The sequence below is a fragment of the Microtus oregoni genome, unplaced genomic scaffold, assembly GCF_018167655.1.
Source record: "Microtus oregoni isolate MIOR12 unplaced genomic scaffold, Mior012 000024F_ref0000369, whole genome shotgun sequence".
Lineage (NCBI taxonomy): Eukaryota > Metazoa > Chordata > Mammalia > Rodentia > Cricetidae > Microtus > Microtus oregoni.
In genome coordinates, this window is record NW_024543083.1 from 9,417,324 (window position 1) to 9,442,744 (window position 25,421).

General features: G+C 41.1%; 1 protein-coding gene across 1 annotated transcript in view; it reads left to right on the forward strand.

The window, feature by feature from the left end:
* Nucleotides 1–25,421, forward strand: part of Adam32 (ADAM metallopeptidase domain 32) — a 66,898-nt gene that overhangs the window by 23,376 nt on the left and 18,101 nt on the right. The window contains exons 7-13 of the mRNA XM_041673555.1: nucleotides 584–648; nucleotides 1,725–1,796; nucleotides 1,997–2,163; nucleotides 10,325–10,406; nucleotides 10,881–11,017; nucleotides 12,238–12,415; nucleotides 24,112–24,216. Of these exons, the coding sequence (XP_041529489.1) occupies nucleotides 584–648; nucleotides 1,725–1,796; nucleotides 1,997–2,163; nucleotides 10,325–10,406; nucleotides 10,881–11,017; nucleotides 12,238–12,415; nucleotides 24,112–24,216 (806 nt within the window). The remainder of the gene's footprint in view (nucleotides 1–583; nucleotides 649–1,724; nucleotides 1,797–1,996; nucleotides 2,164–10,324; nucleotides 10,407–10,880; nucleotides 11,018–12,237; nucleotides 12,416–24,111; nucleotides 24,217–25,421) is intronic.

Consider the following 25,421-nt stretch of genomic DNA (forward strand, 5'->3'; position numbering starts at 1 on the left):
TCTTGAGAGACATTGCAGTCACATTGCAAAGCCTGTGACTACGGGAAGAAATGAGACACAGCCATAAGTTCTTAGCCTTCAACATCTTTGTTTGTTTGTTTTTTGTTTTTGTTTTTTGAGACAGGCTTTTTCTGTATCTTTGGAACATGTCCTGGAACTAGCTCCTGTAGACTAGGCTGGCCTCGAACTCACAGAGATCCGTCTGCCTCTGCCTCCCGAGTGCTGCTATTAAAGGCATGCACCGCCACCACCTGGCTTAGCCTTCAACATATGTACAACCTCTCCAGCAAAATTTTAATCCACTTCTGACATTCAGGTCAAACCAGTGGTTAAAAGTGCATGGCGTTTCATTCCAGTTTTAGTATATGAGCAGTCCACGGGTTGGAAGCTGTGGATTCATTGGCTGACTTCATAACCAATGTTCTTATCACTGGGTTCCGTGCTATAACTCCCAAGCACTCCATGTTAGCTCTCCTACCTAGTGCTGACTGTGAGTTGTGCCCTAGTAGCTTTAATAAGGAGCTCCAAGTAAATACATTGTGAAAATTTAAACTTTTGTGTGCTTTTGCTTCTTTCTAGGCAGAAGCACCAGTAAAACAGTCATCTCCTCTCTATCTCGAGATGAATATCGTGGTGGACAAAGCCTTGGTATGTACTTTGATTTTCCTTTTATGTGTTTGGTATGGGACTGGAGAGTTGATTTAACTGTTAAGAGCACCCGTGCCTCTTCCAGAGGACCCAGGTTTGAATCCCAGCACCCACATGATGACCCACAACTATCTATAACTCTTAATCCCAGTGGATCCAATGCCCTATTTTGACCCAAGGGTACAAGGCATGCATGCGGTGTACTTATACACATAAAATAATAAAATACGCAAACCTAAAAAGCACTTTTAAAAAAGAGTTGCAAACTGTTGACGTCCTTTGGTATCAATCCTTAAATATTTGTGTAAATGTGTGACACCCCGGGCTAGAGGCGACTAGAATATCCCAGTCTTCTCGCTTTCCATCGCAGACAGCACAGGGTAACAATTTGCTGACTGAAAACCAGGCAGTTGCGATGACCCAATAGGAGACAGCTCTGGCAAGAGAATGGCTATGAAGCCAGAGAGAGTCCAGTCCTATAATGTTTTGCTGGCAGCAGAGGCGAGTGTACCCATACATGCTGTAAGACACAGACAGGTGTTTGGTGCTGCGCCTGTCCCATGTCATTGTTTCCTGGCAGGAAAATGTCTCTAGATCCTTGACTCCCGTCAACAAGAAGTCATATGGTTGTTAGAGATCTAGGTCTTCCCCATGTTTTAGTGTGATGACCCAGATTTGATTATCACCCTGCTGAACCATCACAGTGAACAGAAATACACGTTAGCAGTTCCGTTCTTAACATTGTAGAGCTTGCCAGGAATCCAGAGCTGAGGTCGGAGGTAATATCTGAGGAAGAATAGGCCGATGCTTGATGATTGCACTTCCAGGGAAGGCCTACCGAATGTCATCGAGGGTCAATCCATATTTCAACATTTACATATATACCTGCGTGCACTGACTGTGTATGTATGTATATGTGTATGATGTATACATGTGTGTTCTGTCTCATTGGAGATTGTGTATCTTATTTGAAGCAGTGAATTCTTTATCAGCCACAAACTTCTAATAGTAGATGCAAATACCAAAACATCGTACAAAAATAGTATTTTAACTATGAAATCATTTCTGTCTTTTAGTATGATTACCTGGGCTCTGACAGCATGACTGTAACAAACAAAATTATTGAAATTATCAGTCTTATAAATTCAGTAAGTATTTTCCTTTTTATGTTTTTATATTAAAATTTTTCACTTTTGAAATTATCATTGATGTGACATTTCTGAATAAATAGGTCATTCATATAAAAAGAATGTGTATTTGCGAACCTTTTAAAATATTTTCTAGGGTAGGGCATTTATAAAATAAGACAGGTTAATTTGGTGTGTATTCGTTTTTTTTCTGTTTTTAGGTGTTTTCCCAACTCCAGGTTACTATTGTGTTGTCCTCATTGGAGTTATGGTCAGATAAAAATAGGATTCCTACTGTTGGTGAAGCAGATGAATTGTTGCGTCAATTTTTAGAATGGAAGCAATCCTATCTTAACCTAAGACCTCACGATGTTGCGTATTTATTCATGTAAGCATGCTCGGTCCTCTATAAAGAAAACAAAAGGCTTGCCATATAGCTGAATTCAGGGAATGGTTATTCATTTCTGATTACCCAGACACTTCATTCAAAGTTGATGCTTTTTGATTGCCAGGCAATGCAAAAAGATGAATAGCATTTGTTTCTAAGCTTATTAATCGTTTCTAAAACATCAGAGTGAAATTTACAGAGCTTCACCCATTTTATGATGTAAAATCAGTCTTTGAATAAGAGCCTGCATGCGGTCATAGCAGAGCTGGCCCTTAAACCCTAAGAAAGATCCACGACTCATCTAGTGAAGATCATATGTTGATTACACAGCTGGCAAAGCCTGGGTGTGAAGTTGTTTATATGTACTTACGTGAATGGATTGTCTGCATTATTTTAAAATGTTTAAAATTTAAAAATATTTAAAGACATGGCTTTGCATTTGTAGTAGCGTTCATAATAGAATTGCAACATACAAGAGGTGTCTTTGTATGTATTTATCTCTTAATATATGCAACACAATTCATCTTGGTGTAGTATAAAGAGGGATAACATTTGGTTTTCTGTCACATGGGTAGACCAGCACTCTGTCACACATTTCCCCTGTGAACACCTTTTAGAGTTTTTACAGGGCTTCGAGCAATCTGATTGAGCCATTAGGGAATAACTAATGTTTTTAGTATTGTGCATATCTGTATTATATGGAGCGTTCCAGTCAATGTGTATGAATCCATCACCCCAGTTTTTGAATTATTCTTCAAATAGTCTTCAAATATTTGAAATATTTCTCCAGGAAAACTTTTGCAGTTTTTTGCTAGAACTCTTCTAGATAACACTGGTACTTATTTCTAAGTCTTTTATTTATTTATTTGCCAATGTTAGTTTTTTAATGCTCTGTTATATTTTATAAATAAACAGAAATGTAGCTAATTTCTGTAAGTACTGTCTCAGTCACTTCTATTGCTGTGAAGAGTCAATACGGCCAAGGCAACTTGTATGAAAGAAAGCATTTAATTGGGGGCTGGTTTACAGTTTCAGAGGGTTAGTCCATTATCATCATTCATGGGGAATATGGCAACATGCAAGACAGACATGGTGCTGGAGAAATAGCTGAGAGTTACGTCCTGATCTGGAGGCAACAGGGAGAGAGAGAGAGGGAGGGAGAAAGAGAGAACAAGAAAGGAGCTAGCAGTTTAACAGTCTTGTCCATGGGCTTCTGAAACCCAGACCCTCCTCCAGTGGCGCACTTCCTCCAATAAGGCCACATCAACTCCAACAAGGCCCCACCTCCTAATCCTTATAATCTTTGCAAATGGTTCGACTCCCTGCCCACTAAGCATTTAAACACAGGAGTCTGTGAAGGCCATTCTTACTCAAACCACAAGTACCAATTATTTTGTCGACTTTTTAGAAGAATTTTTTGAAATTATAAATGCCATTACCTAAAATCATTTTTTTTCCCCATGCACAGACAGTTTCACAGGTTTTCTTTTTACAGATGCAGGCCCAGAGGGAGGTCTCCAGGCACTCCCTCATCACACCTTGTCAGCTCCATTATTATTGTTAATGTTTTGCATCCAGGGGTGCTTTTACAACTGATGAAGCAATATTGATACACTGCTACTAACTGAAGTGCATGGCTTATATTAGAATTGGTTTTCTGTGTTGTATGAACTCTTTAATAGTAAATTTATAATGATGTTCAGATGCTCTAATAATTTTTCCACACTTTCTGTTGGCTTTGTGTGCATGTGTGTGCTCACGCATGTGCATACATGTGTGCGTGTGTGTGCATTTGTGTGTTTGCACATGTACATGTACGTCACAGGGTGCATGAGGAGGTTGGAGGATAACTAAAGTTAGCTCTTTCCTTCTCTCATGTGGATTCCAGGATAAATCTCAGGTGGTCAGGCTGTGAGGTCAGTGCCTTTATCCACTGAGCCATCACCCAGCCCCAGTGCTTTCTCGTTTTACATGTAAAATCATGTCATCTGAAAGTCACGAGTTTTGGCTGTCTGGCTGTGTTCCTAAGGCTACACATGAGCAGGAGTGATGATAATATTTTCATATCATATTTTTCTTAGGAATAATATCCCCAATGCAGTTGGTGTAACAGCCATTTAGTAAATTTAGAAATCAGCCTCACCTTTTAAAGAAGGGCTATAAAATCACGGGTACATGCTAACTTTTCCCAAACGACTTTACTTTGAATTCTGTCTTCTGGAACTAGAGAGACAGGCTATACGCCATGCCCTCTGGCATTTATGTGAGGTCTGCAGATCAGTTCTGTGCTGTAGGTTGAGAGCCTTTGCCCCCTTCCCTTCTTCTGGGACCGTGTGCATCTCAGCCGCTGCTCAGGTGTCTTCTAAGGTTTAGCATTCTGTGGTGACCTCTGAGTTCTACAGTGCTGTAATCTTGTGTTTGCCTGCTCTTCTCAGCTGCAATGGCAGTCCTTTTTGTTCCGTCCATTTGTGCCGTGTTCTGACTTCTTTATTTCCTTTAGTTCTGCTGGTTTTTAATTATCTCCTTCCTTCTACTAAGTCTGGGTTTCGCTCATTGTTGTTTTTCTAGTTCATTGAAATACAATGTTAGGTTGGAGGGAGGGGGCAGGAGTTTGCTCTGACTGGGACTCCAGTGGATGTCATCCTTCTGAGGAGTAGTGAGAGGTCGCTAGTTGTTGATCCCTAGGCGCTGGCCCATGAAAAGTGGTCCTGCTTCTTACTGTCGGTCAGAATTGAGAGTCATGGCACTGCACTGTGGTTTCCTGCTGGTGATGTGAACAGACAATGAAATGTCACTTGGGAAAGCAGGAAGTCCCAATCTCCAATGTCTCAGCTAACATAAAGGAAGAACCTATGGACTACCCAGCGGCGCTCTGACTGCTCCCTCTGTGTGATGCACCTGAGAAGAAGACGACAGTGGCTAAAGTAACATTAAAGATGAATAACACAAGACTCAAGGTCACTGTGGAGAGATGATGGAGGCGCTAAGCCAAGAAAAGCCACAGAGACACACTCGATCCAAATGTGAAGTGATAGAACCAGATGACAGATTTAACCCCGCTGTCAGCAGTCAGACTCAACAGATTTGGGGTAAACAGGAAATCTGAAGACAGACACTGCAGTGTATTAGTTACTTTTCTATCGCTGTGATAAAGCGCCATGGCCAAGGCAACTTGTAAGCACTGACTTGGGTTTATAGTTTTAGGGGGCCAGAGTCGGTGATGACAAAGGGAAGGCCTGGTGGGAGGAACAGAGCACACATCTCACACTGCAAGCAGGAGGCAGAGGGCACTCTGGGGATCGCAGGAGTCTCCTGAAACCTCAGCACCCCCCCCCCCCCCCAGTGACATGCTTCCTCCAGCAAGGTCACACACCTTCTCACCGTAATCCTCCTCAAATGGCCACCAACTAAGGACCCAGTGTTTGAGGGCCCAGATTTTGGGGAGCATCTCATGTAAGCCATCACATGTGGCATCAAGTTGAAAAATTAAGAGCTCGTTATAGCTCACGTGTATGAAACCAGGTTTTTAAGAAAGCAAAATGATAGAGATCACAGTCTTTACTAATAATAAGATGCTGGGCCCGCTATGCCACCAGGTGAAGACCCCAGGGGAAAGAATCTGACTAAGGCCCATGTCAAATAGTAAGGAAAGGTGAATGCCTTAAGAGGGCAGGTGTGCACAGGCCTTTACGACACCAATTACAGAGCCTTACAGCACACAGAGGTAAAACTAACAAGAGAAAAAGAGAAAGTGATTAGCGGTTTGCTGCATATTTTAAGGTCTTCCTTGGATAGACATAATTAGCATATAAACTAGAACATGGCTATCCACTGATTTCAGCTCATCGACCTTTATAGACTTTTGCACCTACTTGGGCCAAGTACATGTGCAGAGTGAACATTTTTTTTGTATTTAAATTTAATTTTTTTTATTATTTTTTTTATTTTTATTTTTTTTATTGAGAAAAGGAGAAAAAAAAAACAAGTTTCCCCCTCCTCCCAGCCTCCCATTTCCCTCCCCCTCCTCCCACCCTTCTCCCCCTCCCCCCACTCCTCTCCCCCTCCCTCTCTTGTCTAAAGAGTAGTCAGGGTTCCCTGCCCTGTGGTAAGCCCTAGGTCCTCCCCCCTCTGTCCATTTCTAGGAAGGTGAACATCCAAACTGGCTAGGCTCCCACAAAGCCAGCACATTACGTAGGTTCAAAACCCCGTGCCATTGTCCTTGGCTTCTCATCAGCCCTCATTGTTCGCCATGTTCAGAGAGTCCGGTTTTATCCCATGCTTTTTCAGTCACAGTCCAGCTGGCCTTGGTGAGCTCCCAATAGATCAGCCCCACTGTCTCTGTGGGTGGGTGCACCCCTCGTGGTCCCGACTTCTTTGCTCATGTTCTCCCTCCTTCTGCTCCTCATTGGGACCTTGGGAGCTCAGTCCAGTGCTCCAGTGTGGGTCTCTGTCTCTATCTCCATCCATCACCAGATGAAGGTTCTATGATGATATGCAAGATATTCGCCAGTATTGCTATAGGCTAGGGTCATTTCAGGTTCCCTATGCTCAGCTGCCCAAGGAACTAACTGGGGACCTCGGCTTGGGCATCTGGGAGCCACTCTAGGTTCAAGTCTCTTGCCAACCCTAAGGTGGCTCCCTAACTAAGAATTGTGCTTCCGTGCTCCCCTATCCAACCTTCCTTTATCCCAATCCTCCTTTTTCCCCAAGTTCCCCCCATCCTCCCCTTCTCACTTTTCTCTCCCCATATCCCCTTACCCCCATCCCACCCCACCCCCAAGATCCCAGTTTTCTCCCCGGCAATTTTGTCTACTTCCCATAGCCAAGAGGACAACTATATGTTTTTCCTTTGGTTCACCTTCTTACTTAGCTTCTTTGGGATCACCGATTGTAGACTCCGTGACCCTTGTTTATGGCTAGAAACCAATTATGAGTGAGTAGAAAACAAATGGCCGTGGATTGAAAAGGACTCGAGTTATTGATGTATATTCTCTAACCACAGAATTAGTTTAAAAGCAGTAAGTGATTTTTTTTTTAAAAAAATTTCTTCTTTGAAATGAAAACACACTGTAAATGACCCGTGACTCAAAATAAAATATTGGAAAGTGTTTCAAGACAAACAATACATCAAACATATATATGAAAGTCTGTAGACTAACTAGATGACTCACGGTTGGGAGCACGTACTGTTCTTGTGGAGGACTCAGGGTTGGGAGCATGTACTGTTCTTGCGGAGGACTCAGGGTTGGGAGCACGTACTGTTCTTGCGGAGGACTCAGGGTTGGGAGCACGTACTGTTCTTGCGGATGACTCACGGTTGGGAGCACGTACTGTTCTTGTGGAGGACTCAGGGTTGGGAGCACGTACTGTTCTTGCGGAGGACTCAGGGTTGGGAGCACGTACTGTTCTTGCGGAGGACTCAGGGTTGGGAGCCCGTACTGTTCTTGCGGAGGACTCAGGGTTGGGAGCACGTACTGTTCTTGCGGAGGACTCAGGGTTGGGAGCACGTACTGTTCTTGTGGAGGACTCAGGGTTGGGAGCACGTAATGTTCTTGTGGAGGACTCAGGGTTGGGAGCACGTACTGTTCTTGTGGAGGACTCAGGGTTGGGAGCACGTACTGTTCTTGTGGAGGACTCAGGGTTGGGAGCACGTACTGTTCTTGCAGAGATCTGTTTGTTTTTCTGCTTCTCTGTTGGGTGGCTCACAACTGCCTGTGACTCCAGTTTCTTGGGATCTGATGTCCTCTTCTGGTCTCCATCAATACCTGAACTCATTGGCCACAACATGTAGATACAGAAACATAATTGAAAGTGAAAAAAAAAGTGTAAAAAATGTGAGATGCAGATAAAACAGTGGTTTCAGGAAATTTTATAGTAATAAATTCCTATATTAGAAAGAAGGAAACATCTTATTGCATCTTTTTGCATGCTGGGGTTCAGTTGATATTCCTGAGTGGGGGCTGCTCTTTTAAGAAGGGAAACAGGGGTGATAAATCTAGGGGAGACAAGAGGTGGAAGAGTTCAGTCAGGAAGTATTGTATGAGAGAAGAATAAACAACAGAAAGAAAACAAAAGAAGAAACATGCCCATATTGACTTTTTCATTAAAAAAATGAAAAAATACCTCAGCAAGTTAAGCATAAACAATGAAGATAAAAGCAGAGGTTAGCAAAAAAGGGGTAAGAAAAATACAGAAAATTTATAAAATAAAAGCCGATTATTTGTGACAAATAAAACTGTGAGGTCTTTACCTAGATATAGTATGAAGAAAGAGAACCTGTAACTCACTCATAACAGAAACGAGGAACTCTTTAGATCTTGAAACAGGAATGAGCGAGTATAAACAATGACTGTGGGCCTTTACTTGAAATGAACACATTTCCCTTGAGATGTGTGCTACTTGGCTGAAGGGTGGACAGCTAACCGAGTCATGTGTCTAGGGAAAATAGGACAAGAATCATCAATGTGAGTACAGAGCTCTTAACCTCAAAGGCAACAAGAGATTGTTTATTCTGGAGCCAAGGATGAGTGGCCATGGCCTGGAAACAAAGATTCAGTCCCGTGTTCTAGTGTGGTAACAACTTCATGAAGTTTTACAGCAGAAAGTCATGAGCCAAGGAACCTTTCAAAGATATGGGTGGGTATATCGAGTGGGCAGACTACAGCCAAGGGGAAAATCTTCCTCATTGGTCTTCGGTACTAACTGAGTTTATTCTTCTTTCTGGTAGGCGGAAGCCAGGGATCTGTTTATACAGTTCATGGTATTTGCCATTTAACAGTCACAGAGACATTAGGCCATACCCAGAGCTAGGTCATAAATGACCGTGAAGGGAAGCTAAAATTGACCCAAGAAGACTTGTCTCTGAACTTGCGACATTCTGGTCTCTGTACTTCCATGATCTCGACAGTCGGTTTTGTAGTCATAGCTTCTGTTCAGGGCCATCACAGTGTTCACATGTGGGAGCCATATATTGTTTATTAACTGTCATCTAAAGTCCCTTGTAGCTAGGAAGACTCTTTCCCAGACTCTGGCGTAGTTGAGGCTGGGAAGTGGGCAGGACTGCAGTCCCAAGGGGAAGAGACTAGCTGGAGGACCTGAGTCTGAGCCCATGTGAAAAGCCAAGCATGGTGGCTCTTGTAACCTCAGTGACAGAAAGGCAGGGACAGTATTGAAGGGCTTTCTGGTCAGTATGCTGAGCCTAATCAGCCAGGCAGCCTCAGGGCTTTGTCCCCCAACTCCAAAATAAAAAAAAAAAAGCTCCTGAAGGTTAACTGTTGACCTCTGGCCTCCACAGACACCTACATGTGTGTACACACTTTCATGTATGTTCACCCACTGCCTTAATCTTCCTGCCCAAATTTTATGTTTTAAGCAAGTTTTTGTTTTTTTTTTTGTTTTTTTTTTTGTTTTTTTTTTTTGGTGTGTGTGTGTGTGTGTCCTGGGACACTTGCTTCGATCAGTTGAACAAAGCCCTTCGTGGCTCACGGCTGATCTCAATTGGAGAGGCATGAGGGTACAGGCTTTCATCAAGCCATTGTGTGTCTCTGTTCCACAAAATCTCTGCTATGTCTTCACAGCATTCTTAGCCATAGGCATGTTAGCAGGATAGCTGCTGGTTCTTCCCAGCCCCCTTTATTTTTCTTTCTTTTTGTGGCGTCAAATGCTCTAAGCACCTCACCTCAGCCATCTTGCAGATGTCACTGTGCCCATGAACTTTGGTGAGATCGGAGAGTGGGTTCACTGATGTCACGCTCCTTCTTTCTCAAAGCTGGGTGAGAAGGGTGAGCTCAGAAATAGAACGTCGTTCTCCTAAGGCACTGTCACATTCTCTAGGAAAAAGTGGCACTTTTTTTTTCCTATGCAACAGGTTTTGTTGTTGCCACTGGAGAAAAAGTGCTTGTTGCAAACCTCGGAGCAGAGGCTTGGCTCACCTGAAACCAAAGGGGAGGAGAGTGGCAAGGCCAGCCGAGATCGAGAGCATTTAGTCCAGTTTAGTTGAGAATCTTCCAAATTTCCAACAATAAGGACATTTTTAACCATTGAGCCTCGACTGGCTTCAGAGTAGGATTTTCCTAAACTAGGGCCTTAAATTTTCAAGAATTCTCACAGCTAGGTTGTTCCCTGGGATTAATTAATGACAAATGTGTGTTTATGTATTTAGCTACAACGAGTACCCAAATTACATGGGAGCGACGTATCCTGGGAAGATGTGTGTGACCCGCTACTCTGCAGGAATCACAATGGTATGTTCTTATTCGTTCCTTGAGAAGGACGTGAGGGGTGGTTTCTGAAGTGATGGAGGAGTAGCCATTGTTGCAAAGCCTGTAGGCGAGGCCTAGATGAGAACCTAGGACTGGAGAGCTGAGGGGGAGGGTATTGGGGGAGGTGGGAATCACTGGGGAGACATACTCAAAGAAGGAGGCATTATAAAAATTATAATCTCTTTGTAATTAAGACGGAGATAAATATAGAATGAGATAAATATAGAAATAGACAAAACAGTGGAAGAGAATTGAGTTGAAAACTGGAAAACGAACAGAGCTCCATACTGCCAGGCTGCTTGTATCTTGCCTAAGAGGAACTCGGGAGTTTCACCCATCCGTGAATCACGTTCATTACTCTGAAGCGTTTGATACAAAATCCAAGGGTTCCCACCTGGAAAAGAGCCTTCCCCATTCAACAGTGTCCTCTCTTTTGGAACCCCTTTGTTGCTTTAGTACCCCAAGAACATGACTTTGGAGGCCTTTTCGGTCGTCGTCACCCAGATGCTGGGTCTCAGTCTGGGAATATCATACGATGATGCAGCGAAATGCCCCTGCCCAGAAGCCATCTGCGTCATGAACCCAAGAGCTATGTAAGCTTTCTGAAAACGCTTATTGGTTGCTTGTGTTTATTTTGCATTAAGTACAGTGTTGATTTGTAGTCTGAATGAACTGGAAGGGGATCGAGCTCATGGCAGAACATGTGCCTGCGGCTTGACTAGAAGAGCAGCGGAGTGTGAGGGATATTACTGAAAATTCTAGTCAAGGCAGACAGTTCGTATGTAATCTGCAGGTGTGAAGAGTTCCTTAGATATGTATTTTGTGTAAACCCCCAGTAAGGACCCTTTAAAATTTGAAAACTATGTGCTAATAACCATTCTGAGTTTTTATGCATATTATTAACCTCTCAGATTCTCACAGTGTGTCTGGAGGGCGAGTCCTATTATGATTATTCTCATTTTTACAGGAGAGAAATTGAGGTATGAAAAAATCACCCATGATCAGCAAGTTAGTTAGTTAGTGGTCAACTGGGCATTGTCCCTGTCACTTTTCATACAATGGCCACCTTCGGAACACAGCCATCCATTTCTCTCAGTCCGTTTCCACTGTGTGCAAGAGAAGGAACTGCCGATTTAAAAGTCTGACAATTTCACACAGGTTCAGCTCGAACAATTGCACAGTGTGTTTCATGAATCATTCATTCTGTGTTAGTCCCCAAAGAAGGCATGCAAATCCAGCAAATGTCATTTCCATTTTTTGTTTTATTTATCAGTACTGGGGCTGAACTGGGACACTCTACTCCTGAGCTCTACATCTCCAGCCCAGTGTTAGTTTTTTATTTTGATACAGAGTCCCAATAAGTTTCCAAACAGGCCATGACTACTCAATCCCCCTGCCTCAACCTCTTGAGTATCTGAGATAATGGCTTCTGCCTGAGATTATGGCTTGAGTATCTAAGATTTTGGCATTGTATTAAGAATTTAATTAATATTTTTGATAAGTCCCCAGAGTTCACAAAGCCTAAGTGATTGTACATAATATCAATGACCTAAGCCAAAGAGTCAAATTGTTATTTCATTTGCATAATGATCCTGTAACAGTTAACTTATTAGACAGATAATATATCGGAATTAGTTGATATCAAGTTCAAGAGAACTTCAGTATTTATACTAGCTTCATCCTTATGCTCCAATGATTCTCCCAAAAGAGTATTTGCTATCATCTATTAAATAATATCACAAAGCTAGCATAGGATATGGAGTTATGCTTTGCGATGTATTCTGCTAATGACAGTATATGAATTTACTTTTAGGCAATCTGCAGGTGTGAAGGTGTTTAGCAACTGCAGTTTGAGTGACTTTGAGCACTTTAAGTCTAATGTGGGTGCCAAATGTCTTCAGAATAAGCCGCAAATGCAGCTTAATCCAAGACCAGTCTGTGGAGACGGCAGAGTGGAGGGTAATGAGATCTGTGACTGTGGCACCCCACAAGTGAGTATGCCATCTAGGGGGTTGTAGAGCAAGCCCATTGTTCTAGCTTTTCTTTGTCAGAAATATTATATTGCTACATTACACCACACACCATGCACTGCTGCAAGCAAATTTCATAACTGTATGTTCAAGTTTAATCTGTCATCAGTCCAACACAAAATTTTAGGACATAGGTTTCCTGTGGGAACCTGTCATATACTGTAGACTGCACTTCAGGTAGTTTTGATCTTTTGCATGGCAGGAAAGTCCTGAAAATATAGTGAATGCAGACGGTCCCGGGTACAGTGCTTCTGGGTATTAGAGCATCTATAGTGATAAAGAAATCACCTTGAATATAACATAAACACAGTAGCACTGTTCATATACATGGGCATGAGTTACTGCTTTGCACAGCCGATCAACAAAAGAGATTGCTACTATCTTGTAGATCAAGTCCTCCTCTTTTACTCTTAAATTACTCTTAAAATTTATCTTTTTAAAATAAATTTTGCTGGGGCCATGCTCTCCACAAAATAAAAGGACCAATTACAAAGACGGGATGATGAGCTTGGCAGACATGAGCGACTATGGCGGCCGTCAGATAACAGATGCTGATCATCATTGCTGAGACTTCTCATGCCTCTCTTGTGTTCCCCCACTTGTGTTCATCTCCAGGCCGTCTGAGACAAGTCCTGTTAGATCCCCTCATTTGAGCTGGTCGATGTGGATTGTCTGTGCCTTCTTTCCCTCCTGTTCATCCCCTCCTTCCCTCCTACCCACTTTCCTTTCCTCTCTCCCCCTCCTTCCCTCTCTCCATTCCCCCCCCCCTCTCACCACCACCACCCCCTGCGTGTGTAGGATTTTTGCTCCTCTCCTTCTCTCCTTCCTCACTTCCTCCCTCCCTCCCTCCCTCTCTCCCTCCCTTCCACCCTACCCCTCATTGTAGAGGTCTTCCATCTTCTTGGTTAGGTGTATTTTAGGATCTTTTATGAACTCCGAGGCTATCATAAGTGGGAGTGTACCCATGATCTCTTTTTGAGGAGGTTTGTTGCTGATGTATAAAAAGGCTGCTGAGTTTTGTAAGTTTGATACTGTAGAGTCCTTTGTGTATACGCCCAAGAGTGGGATAGCTGGATCTTATATCTTCTTTAAAGTTTTTCAGCTCCATGAAGTTCCATTTATTAACCATTAGTCACAATGCCTTTGCTATCAGTGTTCTGGTCAGAAAATCCTTTCTTGTGCCAGTGTGTTCAAACCTATTCCTCATTTTCTGTTCTAGCAGATTCAGGGTGTCTAGTCTTATGTTAAGGTCATTGACCCATTTGGAGTTGAGTTTTGAGTAGGACAGATAGATATAAATCTGTGAATGACATGGACAATTCTTTTCAATGCAGCTCTCTAGTTTGACCAGCACCATTTACTGAAGATGTTGTCTTTTCTACACTGTGTAATTTTTGTTTACTTCTTTGTCAAAACTTGAATATCTAGGTGTTTGGTCATGTATCTGGATCTTCAGTAGATTCCACTAATCAACATGTCTGTTTTTATCCTAATACCATGCTGTTTTTATCACTGTATGTGTGTAATACAACTTGAGATCTGGGATGGTGATACCTCCAAAAGTTCTTTTATTATTCAGGTTTATTTAGGTTTCCTATTATTTCCTTTTTTGTGCATATGAAGCATAATTAATAAAAACTCAGAGACACATATTGGGGTTCAACCTGAAGACCAGGAAAACAACCCCAACCTCAGTTTGAAAATGGTAATTCTGCCTTCAGGAAACCTCAGGATGAGACTGAGAGCTGTCTCTTCCCATTTTATAATCCTCTCTAGTTCTGGGGTTAAGGGCATGAACCACTACTGCCTGGTTTCTATGGCAAGCTAATGTAGCTACTGGGTTTAAAGGTGTACGTCATTGCTGCCTGGTCTGTAAAGCTGATCAGTTTTACTATAAGGCTGGCTGTTTTATGTTTCTGGTCCTCAAGCAAGTTTTATTAATTAAAATACAAATGAAATGCCACAACATGTGTATTTGTGTGTGTGTGTGTGTGTGTGTGTGTGTGTGTGCAAGTTTAAGATTTTTTTTCAACTTCTGTGAAGAATTTTTGGGTATTGCATTAAATCTATAGACTGCTTTTGTAGGGTGGCCATCTAAACAACATTAATCTTGCAGATACACAAAGCAAGAGTTGTCTTTTATCTTCTCATCTCTTTTTCAATTTTTTTCTTCAGTATCACAAAGTTTTTATTATATAAGTCATTCATCTACTTGGTGAATTTTTTCCAAGATGCTTTTAGGTTAATGAAAAGGCAAAGTTCCCCTGATTTCTTTCTTTGTATGTGTGTCATTTGTATAGAAGGAAGTTACTGATTTTTGTGTGTTATTTTTAAATTTTATTTTTGATTGAAAAGAAAATTATCTTCATGCAATAGATTCTGATCACAGTTTCCCCTCTCTTCCCCTCTCTCATGTAGATCCTCCTCACCCTTCTAAATCAATGCCCTTTTTCTCTCTCTCTTAAGAAAACAGACAAATAAATAGACACTGTTAAAACAAAATGAACAAACAAGAAGACACTAAAAAGAGCATGAGAAACACACACACACACACACACCTCAAATTTGGAAACCGTAATACATAAGCAAAAACCAGTAAAGTTAAAAAAAAAAAAGAAAAGGCTCAGAGAAAGCAATATGAGACAAAAAAACAAAACCTTTCCAAAAAAATACCTTTAAGTACAGGTATGGGTTCATGTCACCCAATGGTTCTTTTTCTTTTTCTTTCTTTCTTTCTTTTTTTTTTTGAATTTTCGAGACAGAATTTCTCCGTAGCTTTTGGTTCCTGTCCTGGAACTAGCTCTTGTAGACCAGGCTGGCCTCGAACTCACAGAGATCCGCCTGCCTCTGCCTCCCGAGTGCTGCGATTAAAGGCGTGCGCCACCGCTGCCCGGCTGGTCCTTAAATCCAGTCAGTGGCTGTTTCCTCCCACAACACGTATGTCCTGATTGCACCAGTGCGCCATGCAGGCAGGTCACTATTCAGGCAGGTCACTAGATGCAAGGGTTTGTAGCAGGGCTATTATAGTTTACGGTTCTCTGGCAGTCTGCAGAGTACCTTCCAGTACCATGAACGCCAGTCAGTAGGAGGAAAGGTTCTAAAGGGGCATCAGTTCACCTTCTCTGTGTTCACTGAGCTATTTGGGTGTTGTCTTCAACAATAGGATACTATCACCATGTTTGTGGAGAGCAATCAATAAAATACCCTTGTCAAAAGCCAAAGTTGTCTGGGGCCTTCCATGGGGTCCCTTTGGCCAACAGCTTGGATAAGATGTAACCAGTCCCTGGGACTGGAGGTTTCATGTGGTGGCAGGAGATGTCTTGTTAGGGCGTGGTCTCCTCCATTATTTGGTGATTCTGTTCAGATGTATTTCATATATGTCATATTGAAGAAACTTCTATTGCTGTAGGTTTCCACATGACCCCCTCAAACGGCCCTCAGTGTTAGTCCCCCTTCCCCATATTACCTCACTGTACACTTGTGCCCCCCTCTCCTATCTAATCCTTGTCTTAGTTAGGGTTTCTACTGCTGTGGAAGAGACACCACGACCACAGCAGCTCTAGCAAAGGAAAATGTTTAATTGGGGCTGGCTTAAGGTTTCAGAGGTTGAGTCCATTATCCTCCTTGTGGGAAGCATAGTGGCATGCAGGCAGACATGGTGCTGGAGAGGGAGCTGAGAGTTCTATACCCTGATCCACAGGCAGCAGAAAGTGAACTGACTTGAGTGAGCTTCAGAGACCTCAAAGCCCACGCCCTAGTGCCACACCTACTCTAACAAAGCCACACCTCCTCCAACAAGGCCACACCTCCTAATAGTACCACTCCCTCTGTGCCTATTGGAAACCCCTTTCTTTAAAACCACCACACACAATCCTCCTGTTCCAGTCTTTTCTCTCTAACTATATATTCTTTCCCCTTTTTCTTCGGAGATCATTCCCTCCCTGCACTGTTCCTTACTTCTGTGGTTATTCTGATACTAGCATGCTTATTGAATGCTTAGAAGACAATGTCTGCATATGGGAGAAGACATGTATTTGTCATTTTGAGTCTAGGTTACCTCACTCAGGATGTTTTTTCTAGTTCCACCCACTTAGCTGCACTTTCCACTGTGTCAATGTGCCATATTTCTCTGATATATTTATTTGTTGATGGACAGAGAGGCTGTTTATATTTTCTAGCTATTAGGAATAGAGCAGCAATGAACATCACTGAGCAAATGCTCCTTAGCATGATGTAGAGTCCTTTATATATATGACCAAGAGTGAGAAAGCTGAATCTTTAAGTAAATACATTCCCTACTTCCCAAGGAACTGCAACACTTATGTCTGCAGCAGCTATACAAATTTGCACTCCCACCAGCAATGGATGAGTGTGCCCCTTACCCCACATCCTTGCTGGCATGAGCTGCCATTTGTTTGGGTTTTGGCTGTTCTGACTGGAGTAAGATGAAATCTCAACGTAGTTTTGATTTTCTTTTCTCTGATGGCTAAGAGTGTTGAACATTTCTTTTAAGTGCTTCTCAGTCCTTCGTATTTCATCTTTTGAGAACCCTGGTTAGATCTATGCCCTATACTTAAATTGGGTTATGTGTTTTCTGAATGTTTAGTTTTTTGGAGTTCTTTATATGTTTTAGATGTAAGCTCTCTATTGGATGTGTTGTTGTTAAATTTTTTTCAGTTTCACGAGGGCCTAGTTATTAATTGTTGTCCTTGGCACCCATCCTATCCGGGTCCTATTCAGAAAGCCTTCTTCCTTGCCAATGAGTTCAAGACTATTCCCTTTTCCCTCTTCTGTTAGATTCAGGGTATCTGGCCTTAAGTTGAAGTCTTTGGTCCGTTGGGAGTTGAGTTTTGTGCAGATTTTCTGCTTGTGTTCTTGTACATACAGTCATCCAGTCTGACCATGTGTTGAAGATGTTGTCCTTTTCCCAGTTTTATTCCAAGTCTCTCCAGGTTTTTTGTCATGAAGGGATATTGATTTTTGTCAAAGGCCTTTCTGCATCTAATGAGATGATCATGTGGTTTTTGTCTTTCAGTTTGTCTGTGTGGTGGATTAAGTTTATTGATTTATGTATGTTGAACAATTCCCGCATCTCTGGAATGAAGCCAACTTGATCATGGTAAATAATATTTTTGATGTATTCTTGAATTCTGCTTATAAGTATTTTATTGGGAAATTTTGGATCTATGTTAATATGAGGTATTGGTATATAATTTTCTTTTCTGTTGAGTCTGTGTGGCTAAGGTAGTAGCTTCATAAAAAATTAGGAGATGTTCCTTCAGTTTCTATTTTGTAGGATACTTTGAGGAGTGTTGGCATTAGCTCTTCTTTGAAGGTCTGATATAATTCTGTGCTGAATCCATCTGGAACAGTAATTTTTTGGTTAGGAGATTTTAAATTACTGATTCTATTTTACTAGGGGTTTGTGGTTTGCCTACATTGCTTATTTCATCTTGATCTGACCTTGGTAGGTTGTATAAATCAAAGAATGCATTAATTTCTTTTAGGTTTTCTGGTTTGATGAAATATGTATCTTTAAAGTGTATCCTCCTTTTGATACTCTGAATTTCCTTGGCATCTATTGTAATGTTTCCATTTTCATCTTCAATTTTGTTAATTTGGTGTTGGAGGAGGCTGCTTGTTTGTTTCCTGGAAATGATCACCCAGAAACTATATTATTTAAATTACTGTTTGACCCATTAGCTCTAGGTTCTATTTGCTAACTTTTACATCTTAATTTAACCCATCTCCATTAATCTGTTCATCGCCACAAGGTCGTGGACTACCAGCAAAGTTTCAGCACATCTGTCTCCAGTGGGGATGCCATGGCTTCTCCTTGACTCTGCCTCCTTTCTCCCAGCATTCCGTTTAGTTTTCCCCATCTAGCTCTGTTACCCTATATCTCCGCTATAGGCCCAAAGCAATTCCTTTATTAACCAATGATATTCACAGCATGCAGAGGGGACTCCCACATCACCTCCCCTTTCTGTTTTTTTTAAAGGCATATTTATTTATTATGTATACAACTTTCTGCCTCCATGTATACCCAAACGCCAGAGGAGGGCGCCAGATCTCATTACAGATGGTTTGGAGCTACCATGTGGTTGCTGGGAATTGAACTCAGGACCTCTGGAAGAGCAGACAGCGCTCTTAACCACTGAGCCATCTCTCCAGCCCCCCTTTCTGTTTAAATAAAAAGGAAGGTTTCAACTTTAACATAGTAAAATGACATAAAAGTTATCAAGCAAGAATTACAGTTACAATATTTATATCTATCTTATATTTTTATCATAACTAAGGAAAACTATATTATTACTATCCATTCTTCAACTCCAGCAAGACTCCTATTACCTAAGAAAACAGGAAGTGTACTGAAAGCTACTTCTAGAACTCTAGAATTGACAGAGACACCTTGCTGCCTGGACAGTCACCCAAAGTTCTTCTGTACTGTTGGGCCATACAGTCTTCAGCCCACAGGCCCATAGTATCCAGCAGACTTTTCCACGAGGCAGGAAATGTCAAAGATAGTTCCACCTATATTGGCAGCTTATCTATCACATTTTTCTGTGTCCTTCAGAATGTTTGGTAGACTCTTTCATGAAGCAGGAAACTTTAAGCAATTTTATCAATCATTTCTCTTTGGGTCCTGCATGTCCAGTTCATCAAGCAGTCCAGGCAAGAGTAGTTTCTTGCCCAAATGACTAATCAACTCCTTAAGAAGCCTCTTCAACGCCCATCTTTCTCTTGAAATAGACTGAAACTGCCAGGAGCAGATGTGTCTCATTGTCATGAAAAGTCCTAAATTTTTAAACATTTTAAATGCCATATTCTATAGTCTTTGAAAGGTTTGAAGAATCCCTATCCATCTGAAATACATCTCTGTACATCTAGAAAATCTAACTAACATGACTACAAGCTTGACTATTATAGATGATTATCTATTAGCCTATATTTTTAAATTATACATTGCATTTTTAAATGAGCTACACAAACACAATACCTTAATCAAGAGCAGAAACATATATGCACAGTATAACAAAATTGTCCTTAAATTTGTATCAATAAACCAATATTCACATCAATACAAATCTCTATAGAATATCCCCCTTTAAATGTAAACAAACATTTATAAACAATATTTGGGAATATGGGCATAGTTTTCTTCAAACTGCTTCCTGTTGTTTATTGGGCAAAGTAATTTTTTGAGGGGTGTTCAAGGCAACCTTTCAGGGAGCCTTGGCCCATCAAACCACATTAGTCTAGAAGTATTCCACAGATTCTCATCTTCTGTGGAAACAAAAGCAGAACCTCTTTTCCAAAGAAACATATACTTAGACCCACATTTTGAATTCAATACCTTTAAAATATGCATTTTGGTTTAGCTTAGAAATCCCCAGAATCAAATGTCTCTCTGCAGTCAAGAAATTCAAAGAAAACACAATAATATTCATAATCCAGACTCTATGTGTATAGTTCATCTTTATGTGGCTTATTATTTTTTTATTCCCTTTAATCTATGATTGTTTATATTCTGTCTCTTTAAAGACTTTGTTTTAATTTTTTAATGATTTACTTCTTTATCCACTCTCTATACTCTGTTTCTTCTCTCTCCCAAGCCTATGTATGTTTATCCAACACTGTGACCAATTTAGAGGTCTTTTCCATCTGAATTTGTCTTTATTGTGTATTTATAATTATTTTCTGACCAGGGCTGATTCTTAAAATGTTAAGCACTTCTTATAAATTTAAGTGGCGCCATTGTTAGGAGAAACTCAGCACTGCCTGCTTGCTCTGCACAGTCCACAATGGTGGAAGTTCATTCACTGCCTCTGCAAGTCTTGCACATTGCCCAGTCTGCTATCACTGAATCAGGAAGACCTCTCTTAAAGGAGCCATGCCTCTGCTTGCTTCTAGCAAACAGAGCCCACGCAAGAAAATGCTGATACCAAACCATGCTTAACTCTGTTCTTTTGTTTAGGATTCCTTTTTAAGCTTTCTCAGGTTTTACGTGGATTTACTTGGCCATTTCTTTGTTTCCTGGCTGCCCAGAAACTGAAATATTCACATAGAACTGTATTAATTAAATCACTGCTTGGCCTATTAGCTCTAGCTTCTTCTTGTCTAACTCTTACATATTAATTTAACCCATTTCTATTAATCTGTGTATTGACACATGGCTGTGGCTTACTGGTTTAAGTTCCAACATCTGTCTCCAGCGGGTCTACGTGGCTTCTCCCTGACTCTGCCTCTTATCTCCCAGCATTTGGTTTAGTTTCCCCCGCCTACCTCTGTTCCCCTATAGCTCTGCTATAAGCCCAAAGGAGTTCCTTTATTAACCAATGATATTCACAGCATACAAAGGGGAATCCTACATCAATTTGGATCATCTCTCTCCATGTTTTTGTTAATTTATTTAAAGGTTTGTCCATTTTGTTGATTTCCACAAAGAACCAACATTTGGTTTCCTTATTCTTTATGTTGGTTTTTGATTTCTATTTCACTGATTTCAACCTGAGTTTATTTCTTCCTATCTACTCTTTCTGGCTCTTATTCTTGTTTTTCTAGAACTTCCAATTATATTGTCATTATTTATATGAGTTCTCTTCAGTTATTTTTGGTGTAGGCAGTTATCACTATTAACTTACCTCTTAGTACGGCCTTCATTATACCCCAAGGTTGGGGAATGTTGCATTTTCATTTTATTTTATTTTCCTTCTTGGTATCTGTCTTGATGTAATTTCATTCAGTAGTGAGTTTTTCAACCTCTATGAATTTGTATATTTTTTGCTATTTTCACTTGTTCTTGATACACAACTTTAATTCTCAGCTGTTAGATAAGATATGGGCTGTTATTTAATTCTATCTCGTTTGTTTTGTTTTGTTTTTCAAGACAGGGCTTCTCTGAATAACAGTCCTGGTTGTCTTGGAACTAGCTCTTGTAGACCAGACTGGCCTTGAACTCACAGAGATCTACCTTTCTCTGCCTTCCGAATGCTGGCATTAAAGGTGTGCACCACCACTGCCCGGTGTTATACTTTTTGACTTAATATGTAGTCAATTTTGGAGAATGTTCCATGGGCTGCTGAGAAGCAAGTACATTCTATTAATATTTACGTAGATTTGTATTCTTGTTGTTAGGTCCCTTTGATTCGGCCATCATTTAATTCCAGCCTCTCTCTCTCTCTCTCTCTCTCTCTCTCTCTCTCTCTCTCTATCTCTATCTCTATCTCTCTTTCTGGTTTTTTGAGACAATGTTTCTCTGTAACTTTGGAGCCTGTCCTGGAACTAGCTCTTGTAGATCAGGCTAGCCTCAAACTCACAGATCTGCCTGCTTCTGCCTCCCTAGTGCTGGCATTAAAGGCATTTGCCACCACCCATTGATTTCAGGATTTCTCTCTTAATTTGTTGTCTCAATGACCTTTCTCTTGGTGGGACAGGGATACTGATGACTCCTGCTTTCAATATTTAAGGGTCAACATGTGATCTTAGCTGATAGTGATGTTGACGCTGTGCTGTTTGGTACATAAATGATTAGAATTGCAATATCTTCTTGGGATCTTTCCTGTAACAAGCATATAGTGGCCCTTCCTAACTCTTCTGATTAATTTTGGCTTGAAGTCTATTCTGTCAGATATTAAAATAGCTATGAATGTTTGTCCCTTGTTTCCATTTACATGGAGAATTTTTCTATACCTCTGGCACCTATTTCTAAAGCTAGATGGGTTTTGTTTCTTAATCCATTGCTGTGACTTTTTGGTTAGAGATTTGAAGCCATTAATATTGACAGTGAATATTGAAATGGGTTTATAGATTGCAGTATTTATTTTTTGAAGATTTGTGTTCTTAGTTGTGCTTTTTATATCATTAAATTATAGCTTTGTTTTCTTACTAGAGTCTTTTGGGTGTTTCTTTATTCATCTCTTCATGTATGATGCTCAGTGCTCTGTTCTTTGTTATGAATTTTAAAGCTCTTTTGTATCGTTAAAGTTCTTTTTCCTCCTTTAACTATTGCAGATAGTTTTTCTGGGTACAGTAGTCTAGGTTGTCAGTCATGGTCTTTTAGAACTTGGAATGCATTGCTCCAGACTCTTCTGGCTTTCAGTTTTTATTGAGAAATATTCGGATAGGTTTTCCTTTATATGTGACTTTGGTTTTTTTTCTCTTGAAATTTTTAGTAGTTTTTCTTTGTTCTATATATTTAGTGTTTAGTTATGCTATGCTGTGGGGTGTTTTCTGGTCTTGTCTAGTTGGGGTTCTGTGTACTTCATATATATGTGTGTGTGTGTGTGTGTGTGTGTGTGTGTGTGTGTGTGTGTGTATGTCCTTCCTTAGTTTGGGGAATTTTTCTTCTGTGATCTTGTACACGATCTCATCCTTGCCTCTGGCCATTCTTCATTACCCAAGCCTATAATTTGAAGGTTTCGTCTTTACATAGGGTCTGAGAGTTACTTCATGTTCTTTTCCTGTGTTTGTTTAATCTTTTCACACTCTCTTTTTTGTCTAGATCCTTTACTTTGAGTCTTGATACTCTGTCTTCTGCTTGATTTGTTCTACACGAAAGACTGTTCCTGAATTTTCCAAGTGGTATATTAAGCTTTACAATTCTTCTTCATTTCAATAAAGAGATATTTATGTTGAATTCAGTGTTCAAATTCAGAGTTACCTTAATGTCATTCAGCTATGTGTTTGTACGTTGGTGGGCACTTTCAAGGGTTTCTTGATATCGGAGTTCAGTGAAGTGATTGCTCATGCCTAGCTTTCATCCTTGCATTATTTTATAAAGTAGACGATTGTCCTTTTCATTTCTGTGTTCCGTGGTTCATCTTGGTGGTTCTAATAGATACCATGTCAAAGGACTACTGGGTATAATATAAGCTGTCTTGGCTGTTTGACCTGGGTATGTGAGCTTTTTTGTTTGGTTGCTTTTCTGATGTGATAGTCAAACTTTCCTTAGACTGGCCCAGTACAGGAGCTGCATGACCTGAGTGAGCCCAGATAAACCCGGTGGACAAACTGTTCAACTGGACCAGGTTCTGAAACCGCTGGTCCAGAAATTGACCTGTGAGAGCTGGATGAGCATGAGAGAGGGAAGAAGTATCTGAACAAAGGTGGCATTTGGACAAAGCAGGCTAAAAGGCCACCTAACTGGACCTAGGCCTGTGGGTGTGGAAATGGCCATGTGGAAGGGGGAAATAGAGAAGACAGAGGTGGAATGGGCAAGGAAAGAAGCCTGGCAAAGGGGAGGTCACATACAAAGAGGGTTTGCATCCTGTGGGTCCAGAACTACCTTGCAGAGTTGCAGATGGCAGTGGGTTGGGGGAACAATCTTGTCTTTTTAAGTCATCAAGATTATCATGGTCTTCTCAGAAAAATACCTACCAAACGGTACAGTCATTTATTTGGTTTTCGTCTATAGTGATTCATGGTTCTTCTTTCTCTGTTGTATCCAACTGTTGGAAAAAGGTATCTCATGTATTTTTCTATGGCTTCTAATTGGATTGGGAGGAAAAGTAGGCTATCAGTTACTCTATTAAGACCCCATTAATCATGATGATTATTCATGGGTGCTAATATCAGTACATGCCACTATTGTTAATGTCTTCCTAGACTACATAGCTCTATCAAGTTTTGCCACTGACACATGTCTTCCTTTGCAGCAATGTGGGCCCGACAGCTGTTGTGAACCTACAACTTGTGTTCTGAAACCAGGAAGCAAATGCGACAGCATGTCTCCCTCACAAACCTGCTGCCAATCTTGTCAAGTAAGATTTAAGTTTAGTGACGTTGTGTAAGCACCTATGAATTATACAGGGGATGTGTTGACTTATGACTACAGTTTTATGTGAAAGCAAATTACCTTTTAAGTGAAGAAAAAGATAATGAATTAAGGATTCAGTTTCTTATTTTGTGACATTTTCTTCATTGTTGCAGTCTTTGCCCAATATCGTATTTCTATTGACTTGGCGCTGCCCCCGACCCTTTTTTCTGTGTGTGGCAGAGTTTCTCTGTTTGACTCATGCTGTGCTTGAGCTCACTCTGTAACCCTGGATGTCCTTGAATTTATAATCCCCCTGCCTCAGTATCCCAAAAACTTGGAATTGCAAGACTGTACCACCAGGTCTAGCTAACCATTTTCCTTTTCGTTTTAACTTATAACAGAATTGATAAGTCTTCCACAATTGCAAACTATGGTGTAAACATTTCTATTTTCTTTTGAAATTGACTTAATTAAAATATTTTCACTCTACACGCCTATTTTCCAAAGCTAACAGTTGTTTTTGCTTCCTTGAATGAAAGGCCAATGGCGTGTGTGCCTGTGTGCACATGTGCACATGCATGTGCTCACAGTGGCCTGTATGGGTGTTGTGGGAGCTGCGGGTTGCATTCCTGCCGCCCCAGCTCCTGGTCGCCTGGCTAACTTATGCCCCCAAATAACAACACACAAATTGTATTCTTTTAAACACTGCTTGACCCATTATATCTAGCCTCTTCTCAGCTAACTCTCGCACCTGGACTAGCTCATTTCTAATAATGTGTGTAGCACCCCAAGGTGCGCTTACCGGGAAGATTCTAGCCTATGTCCATCCTGGGTCAGAGCTTCATCATGACTGCCAGGGAGAGGGGAGAGCTGTCGAGTCTGAGCTCACTTCCTCTTCCTCCCAGCGTTCTGTTCTGTTTACTCCACCCACCTATGTTTTAACCTATGAGGGCCAAGCAGTTTCTTTATTTTTTAACCAATGACCTTCCTCCATCATATGGGTAACATGGCCCATATGGGAGTCAGGTGTTGACACCGGGATGGCTTTCCTCTATTCCTTCTCTACTTTGTTTCTTCGATCTATGTCTCTTTCTCAGCTGGAAGCCTGTTACTTCAGTTACCCTGACTGGTGCATGAACCTTGGAATCTGCTTGTCTGGCCCTCCCACCCCCACCCCTGCACTAGTCCTGGGCTTGCTGATGCACACTG